The sequence below is a fragment of the Gadus chalcogrammus genome, chromosome 6 (assembly GCF_026213295.1).
Source record: "Gadus chalcogrammus isolate NIFS_2021 chromosome 6, NIFS_Gcha_1.0, whole genome shotgun sequence".
NCBI classification, from domain to species: domain Eukaryota; kingdom Metazoa; phylum Chordata; class Actinopteri; order Gadiformes; family Gadidae; genus Gadus; species Gadus chalcogrammus.
The window spans coordinates 3,905,906-3,914,280 of record NC_079417.1 but is presented as its reverse complement, the minus strand read 5'-3'; the positions used below and the strand labels follow the sequence as shown (position 1 = coordinate 3,914,280).

The window sequence follows — 8,375 nt, the reverse complement described above, 5'->3', positions numbered from 1 at the left end:
GTTACATATGTTTGCATCTTTCATTCGTTTCTTTCTGTCATCTCACCTTTACCTCACCTGTATCTCACCTGTACCTTACCTGTATATCAGCTGTGTCTCACCTGGGACACACCCACATCTCACCTGTACCTCACCTGTATCATACCTGGGACACACCCGTAGCTCACCTATCCCTCACCTGTATGTATCTAACCTGGGACACACCCGTATCTCACCTGTACCTCACCTGGGGCACACCTGTATCTCACCTGTACCTCACCTGGGACACACCTGTATCTCACCAGTTCCTCACCTGTATGCACCTCACCTCTATGTATTTCACCTGTACCTCACTTGTGTCTCACCCGGGACACACCCGTATCTCACCCGTGCCTCACCTGGATCTCCCCCGTGTCTCACCTGGTGCAGCTGTAAGATCGACGAGGGGGTGACCCACAAGGCGTGGTTGAACCGCTCCAACATCCTGTTCACGGGGCTCGACAAGTGGTCGCTGGACAAGCGCGTGTCGCTGGTCAACAGCAACACCAGCCACTTCTCCATCCAGATCGACCAGGTGCACGTGGCCGACGAAGGGCCCTACACCTGCTCCTTCCAGGCCAACAACAAGCCCCGCTCTACCCATGTCTACCTCATAGTACAAGGTAGGTACCCCGGACTCCCTGGTGCACTGTGGCGGTCACCTCTTGATAGAACGAGCTGGGAGGCAGATCACGAAGAGAAACCCACACCTGCTCCTTAGAGGACAAGCAAACCCCAACGCCATGTATACTGTAGATTGATTTGCGTAAGACTCCCTCTCTAGGTCTAACAGATGCTATAGCATGTATAACCACTCATTGGCTTAAATGGTGAAGCCGTTGATACAACACACTTGTACCTGAATTAAAGAGAGGCGTTTCCAGTGGTAGTTCCGCCCAGGAAATGAATAAAACCTGAAAGCCTTTTTAAGAGGCAGGGTCAGGGCATTTGGTTCTGCTTTAAAGACCGCTCTTTAGTGGCCACATTGTTAGCCGTGGGTCTGAGAGGAGACGAGAGTGTACCGATGCATCCATGATGTCATATCGGTCTGGGACGCGAGATCTGTCTGGCGGAAAGTCTGAAAGTCACAATGACTCACAGAAATAGGTGGTTAGATTGAGGGATGATTATATATATATTTGCCTACTATCAGCTGGCGTGTCTACCGACCCGTCTACAGTCTGTCAGTGTGTCCGCCAGATGGATGTTGTGTATTCTTCAGCTCTGCTGCAATCTCACATCCAATCACACCGCTGAGGCAGCTGCGTTCACCGCTCTGCCCGCAGCAGACAAGAGAGGAGAGGATTCCGGATCCGGATGACGAAAAGCGATCTGGGGTCAAGGCTCATTAAAAGCAATGATAATCGGCCATTTAAATTCAATCCAACTTGTTATCAAATTAACGAGCAGAAAAGTGCTCTGATAAAACAGTGGAAGTTTCAGGAAAACTATTCATAGTTTCCATTAGGGGAAGGGAGACAGTGTTATTGATGTTCCAAGTGGAAAGCTCCTGAAGGGCGCACATTACATTACCAATCCATTAGATGCATCTGGAGTACCTGATTGGCCATACTGCTGCACACAGACGCATTCACGCACGCACGCACGCACGCACGCACGCACGCACGCACGCACGCACGCACGCACGCACGCACGCACGCACGCACGCATCCCCCCACACACTCGCACCCACACACAAACATGATTAATCTACAGACTTGGCTCTCCCCGTCTCTTGTTCCAAACACCAACGCCGTGTTTTTTGAACAAGTGCGGCAGACCTCATGAATAATTCCCTCCGAGCGAATCGGAGGGGGTTAAAGGTGGCTCTCTTGTCTCCCAGTGCCGGCGCGAATCGTCAACGTTTCCCGAGACGTGTCGGTGAACGAGGGCGACAACGTCAACCTGTTCTGCTTGGCGGTGGGACGCCCCGAGCCCACGGTCACCTGGAAGGACCAGAAGTGTAAGAAAACCTGCTTCCTGTCGCACTCTCTCACCCTCGTGATCTCGCCCCCTCGTGCTCTCATGCCCTCATTATCTCCCCTCCCACCATCTCGCCCCTCGTCTTCTGACCACCTCTGCCTGGTATCCTCTAACCCTCCCAGCTCTCATCCTCTCATCACAGGACCTCTCCTTCCTCTCACCTCCTCTCCCCCTTTTCTGCTCTCATCCTCTCACCCTCTATTCATCTCAACCCTCATATTCTACCCCCTCCCCCCCCCCCCCCCCTCCCCCATGTTTGTGTTCTCTCATTCCTACTTCCTCTCCCCCGTTCACCCCCTCCACCTTTCATCTTCTTACGTGCAACGCCCACGGCCTCCGGATGGCGCGTGGCAAGTGAGCCGGGCCAAATTATTTCCAATGGCTCCCCGTCACACTCCCACCCCTCGTCACAGTGTATGCGCCCATGCCTCCGCAACACCGTTTCAGAACCACGATGCAATTCCAACGTGTTTTTTCCTCCCACGCGCTGTGTAATTATGCCCGGGCGTCGGCGGTAATCGTCAGCATCTGTCTTCGTCCTCGCCAGTCGACAGCCACCACAACGCTCAGGCTGGGCCCACAGCCCCCTGTTGTCACTGAAGGCCGTTATTTATAGTTTCCATCACCGTCACGCGCTATCTGAACCGGACCAGTGCATGATAGATGAAGAGGAAAATGTCTGCCTCTCCCGCACCAATCTTTATTCTATTTCTGCCTCCCCCCCCCCCCCTCCTCCTCCTCCCAGCTGTCTGTGTGTCTGCTGATGTCCACAGTCAGTCGTTGGAGGCGGGCATGGCGCAGCGCGGGCGCGTGCTAAGTGCTGCGGTTTATGAGATAGTAACCGTGCAGCCTTGGAGATGGATGTGTCAGGTTGTTAGCCTAGCTAATTGGTAGATATTGGATGAACTGCTGCTGTATGTCACCCAGCCTTTCGACGGCGTGCTCCTCGGCTGACGGGGTGGACCCGGAGTGGGATGTTCTCAATAAGAGCCATTTGTCACGTTAAATCACAGCCCCCCCGTCTTCTAGCGCCGGCGGTGCTAAGGGTGCAGACGCTCCATCCAGACGTCGTCATCACACGGTTGAACATGTGTACGCCCCCCGGGGGATGATTCAGACCCCAGTCAGGGCTGAATGTTGTAGCACGTTAAAGACCAGGGTCGACACGTTGAAAACCGAATGATCTAGAGGAGGCCAGAGACAGCATTGTGGAATTGAAAGGAGGTTGACGACCCGAGCAGGCGCACGAGAACCATCGAGATGCAGAGCAACGAGGCCTTCACCGCTAGACCATACATAAAGGTCTGACCAGGCTTGACCTTACACGCACGTTTGATGCAGATTTAGGTAGGACTTTAAGTTTGATTCTGTATTGTGATATTTTGCCTGTTGGGTTGCTCGATTGTTTGTGAGCCAATTGGTAGATTGTTTAGATGTTAGGATACAGGGTTTGCTGGTTGGTTGGAAGGTCAGCCAGATTGTTGATATCTTGCTTTAAAAAAGAATTCACAAAAATATGAACAGTTGCTAACATTAATATATTCCTCTATTAGTTGTAAAGTTACGAATGTGACTAATCTTTCCTAAAATAAGTACTTACTAAGAGAAATAGTTACACATAGCTAGTCTAAGGTGGATTCTCTGCTGAGATATGTAGTAACTCATGTAACTAGACTCTGTGGTGGATGTGTAGGCTAAGACGTGTAGTTACTCACGTCACGCCTCTAGCGTTTGTCAATGCTAAGTAATGCAGAGAAATGTATGCAACAATAGACTCTGTAGTGGGTGTCGATGCTAAGCACTGGCACGGTTCTGGTGAAATGAGAGAGAGATCCATCTCCTTGTAGTGTCTAGCTGTTACACCATTGATAGAAGCTATACACAAACAGACACCCACACACACACACACACACACACCCACACACACACACACACACACACACACACACACACACACACACACACACACACACACACACACACACACACACACACACACACACACACAAGCCCAGGAAGCAAATTAATGACAATTCTGCTTACTCTTTAACAACCATGCACACAAACACATCTAAAAACACATACACAAACACCTCTGTGCGGTGCCTTTAGCAAATTGTCCTATGTACAAAAGCACACACACACACACACACACACACACACACACACACACACACACACACACACACACACACACACACACACACACACACACACACACATTTCTCCAGTGTCAGCAGTAATTCTCACCTCACACATCTTCCAACAGCCGTCCCCCTCCCTCTCCTCCTCCTCCCCATTCCCTAGAACATCAGAGAGGGAAAGAGACACCGAGGGAGGGAGAGAGAGGGAGCGCAAAGGAGGGAAACAGCCACAGTTAAATAGAGAGAGGAGTTGCTGCGGTTTCCATTACACTGGATCAAAATGTGTGTGCGGAAGTGTGTGTGTGTGTGTGTGTGTGTGTTTCTGTGTGTGTGTGTGTGTGTGTGTGTGTGTTTCTGTGTGTGTGTGTGTGTGTGTGTGTGTGTGTGTGTGTGTGTGTGTGTGTGTGTGTGTGTGTGTGTGTGGTGTGTGTGTGTGTGTGTGTGTGTGTGTGTTTCTGTGTGTGTGTGTGTGTGTGTGTGTGTGTGTGTGTGTGTGTGTGTTTCTGTGTGTGTGTGTGTGTGTGTGTGTGTGTGTGTGTGTGTGTGTGTGTGTTTCTGTGTGTGTGTGTGTGTGTGTGTGTGTGTGTGTATGTGTGTGTGTGTGTGTGTGTGTGTGTGTGTGTGTGTGTGTGTGTGTGTGTGTGTGTGTGTGTGTGTGTGTGTGTGTTTCTGTGTGTGTGTGTGTTTCTGTGTGTGTATGTGTGTGTGTGTGTGTGTGTGTGTGTGTGTGTGTGTGTGTGTGTGTGTGTGTGTGTGTGTGTGTGTGTGTGTGTGTGTGTGTGTGTGGGGGTGGGTGTGTGTGTGTTGCAGCCATCTGTTCTCATTACTCAGATGACTATCCACGCACACACACCTACACACAAACCTGCAGCCACGTAGACAGCCGTACTAACTCCCACAACCCTCCTGCCTCACTCGAAAACGGTCACATTCGAACATCCGTCACTCACTTCAATATTAAAAAAAATATGAATTCCACGAAGAGGATAACTTTACATGATGTCTGACAGCCATTGCCTGTCAAGACTAAATGTATTTAAAATTGTAACGATTTTTCCTAAAATATTGTCAAAAGGATACCCCTAACCCAGTCTCAAACCCTTTTTCCTACTCCCTCCTAAAAATAGGGATCCATTAGTAAAGTACAGACTCCCATGGTGTTGAAGCTACGCTAGCGCTCTTCAGCTCAGTGATGGTTAGCCCTGTGCTAGCTCTTCAGCCGAGTGATTGTTAGCCATCTGCTAGCTCTTTAGCTACTTCCCAACTGGAGTTATCGCGCCCGGCTAGGCCGTTCTTGCAGTATTTAATTAGAAGTATTATAGTTCACCATTTGAAATAGCTGTTCCTCGAATGGCGCAGTAGGAAAAGTAATTTCCCGCTGCGACTGCCTTTTTTCCCGCCATTTTCCCCAGCTCAGCGGTCCTGCTAATAATCCTCCCGTATAATCTCCAATTAGCTCCACGCGCTAATCTGTGACAGGAGCTAGCGTCGCGTTAAGTGTCTTCTTTATGTGTGCTCGCGCCGGCGTCACTAAAAAACTCCCGCCCGAGTGTCTGTGGGCAGGAGGTGAGGCGGGGGAGGACGTGTGAGATGGGGGGTATTTTAAAAGCAAATCGTAAATGAATGTGCCGGGTTTCCTTGTTAGCGGCAAGATTACGTATTGTGTGGCGTTCCACAGCCTGATTCCTTTAATAGGCTGGATGAGAGCGGGGAGAGGGAAGCAGAGAGAGAGGAGAGAGGGTAGTGAGAAGAGGCAAGAGAGAGGAGAGGCTGGATAGAGAAGAGATGGAGCGAGAGGGAGAGGGAGAGGGAGAGAGAGAGAGAGAGAGAGAGAGAGAGAGAGAGAGAGGGAGAGAGAGAGATGAGGAGAAAGGAAAGAGAAGACGGCGGAGAGAAGGAAGACTTAATGGCTTCACAGGCGACGAGACAGCTCGGAGCGATTCTCCATTTCTCTTCCTTACTCTGCTCACTCTCGTTTCTGTGGTTTTCTCTCTCTCCATCCCTCCATCCTGTCACCCTAATAGCCCCTGCGGCATCCCCCCCGACAGCACCATAACTCCTCCCCGGTTCCCCCACCCCGGGCCATGTGGTAGAGCTAGCTGGTTCCAGCGCCGCCAGCCCTGTGGCGGAGCTAAATGATTACCTCCATGGGCTCTGTGCCGGAGAAGGTTACTCAGGCATGGGCCCTGTGGTGGAGCTAGCTGGTTCACTCATGGGCTCTGTGCTGGAGATGGTTACTTAACCATGGGCCCTGTGGTGGAGCTGGTTCCCTCATGGGCTCTGTGCTGGAGATGGTTACTTAACCATGGGCCCTGTGGTGGAGCTGGTTCCCTCATGGGCTCTGTGCTGGAGATGGTTACTTAACCATGGGCCCTGTGGTGGAGCTGGTTCCCTCATGGGCTCTGTGGTGGAGATAGTTACTTACCCATGGGCCCTGTGTTGGAGCTAGCTGGTTCCCAAATGGGCTCTGTGGTGGAGATGGTTACTTAACCATGGGCCCTGTGGTGGAGCTAGCTGGTTCCCGAATGGGCTCTGTGGGGGAGATGGTCATTTTGCCGTGGGCTCTGCGGTGGAGCCATGGATTCTAGCGGACTCCCCCCCACCATTGGTTCCTCGGTGGAGTGAGCTGTAGTCTGGCGTCGGAGGAGGAAGAAATGTACTTCCATTCCAATGCGCCAGACAGAGAATTCTCATCAGGGACTCCTGAGAGTTTGTCAACACCAGACACCAGACTCATATTCCTCTCCCCCCCCCCCCCCCCCCCCCCCCCTCCCCTGCCGAGTCACACCTGTTAGCTACGCTCTCATTTCCTGTGAGAACGAGCCGGTAATTATGTTGTTCCTGTCAATTCACTTTGTCCCCATACTGTCACACAATGATTAAATACATGCGCAACACCCACACACGCACTGACAACACGATATATTGATAGAAATGCTGCACATACATAAATAAGAACCCCACAATGCTGATTATAATAATTATATGTATATATAAAAATAAGTAAATAAAAATAAGCATTGTATTTCTAACCACTCCACATCAAACAAACGCACAGGTGTAGTAGGGATTGGCTCTGATTGGTTGTTGCTTGCGTGGGAAAGGTGTCTCTGTACTGATTGGTCTGTGCCTATTGGGGAAGGTATCTCTATGCTGATTGGTTGTGCCAAGGGGGGAAGGTACTTGGATAGACTTGACATTTCCAACTCTGTGTTTTCACCTTGTCAACCGTTAAACAGAACAACACTAAACCCAAACCCTTTTAGATTCAACAAATGATGTTTGAATGTAGAACAGGGCATTAGACATAACTAGATATTAGATGAGTTTGTTGACCTACCATGTTCCCGCTGGAGATCAGAAAATCTATAACAGCGAAAAAAGATGTCTCTCTCGCTTTGTCACTCGAGGAAAAGAGAGAGAGGATGATTGTGTTGGCGCCGTGGGCCCGGGTTCATACCGCCGTGGGTTCAGATCAGCCATCCCATCATCTCAATGACCTCTGCCGTGACCTGTGTGCCCTTGTGGTGAATGCTGCAGTCGGCCTCGTGAGCGAGGGGGAGTTCCTGGACATCACCGAGATCCGGCGGCAACAGGGCGAGGACTTTGAGTGCATCACCAACAACGGCGTCGCCCCGCCCGCCCGGCACAAGGTCAAGGTCACCGTCAACTGTGAGTCCCTCCCCGCTCGCCGTCACGCGGCGAGGACGCAGGCTAGCCTCACGCGCACACTGACGACACTAGCACACACCGAGGACACACACACACACACACTAGCTGGACACACGCACACTAACAACACAAACACACCGAGGACACACACACACACTAGTTGGACACACGCACACTGACGACACTAGCACACACCGAGGACACACACACACACACTAGCTGGACACACGCACACTAACAACACAAACACACCGAGGACACACACACTCACACTAGTTGGACACACAAACACAAACACACACTGAGAACACACACACTCACACTAGTTGGACACACGCACACTAACAACACACACTGAGAACACACACAAGCACTAGTTGGACACACACAAACACACTAACATCAAAACAGACACTAACAACATAGGCACACACTGAAAACACACACACACTAGTTAGACACACGCACACTAACAACACAAACACACAAACACACAAACACGCACTGAGAACACACATAAACACTAGTTAGACACACACACACTAACAACACACTGAG

At 50.8% G+C, this 8,375-nt stretch overlaps 2 protein-coding genes across 2 annotated transcripts in view; one reads left to right on the top strand and one right to left on the bottom strand.

Moving 5' to 3' along the window:
• The window catches only part of LOC130384255 (transducin-like enhancer protein 4), a 6,124-nt gene extending 5,981 nt beyond the window's left edge, over positions 1-143 (bottom strand). The window contains exon 1 of the mRNA XM_056592363.1: positions 135-143. Within this exon, the coding sequence (XP_056448338.1) occupies positions 135-143 (9 nt within the window). The remainder of the gene's footprint in view (positions 1-134) is intronic.
• Positions 144-182: 39 nt separating this feature from the next.
• The window catches only part of iglon5 (IgLON family member 5), a 9,709-nt gene continuing 1,516 nt past the window's right edge, over positions 183-8,375 (top strand). Inside the window, exons 1-4 of the mRNA XM_056592362.1 lie at positions 183-313; positions 409-641; positions 1,862-1,981; positions 7,686-7,817. Of these exons, the coding sequence (XP_056448337.1) occupies positions 183-313; positions 409-641; positions 1,862-1,981; positions 7,686-7,817 (616 nt within the window). The remainder of the gene's footprint in view (positions 314-408; positions 642-1,861; positions 1,982-7,685; positions 7,818-8,375) is intronic.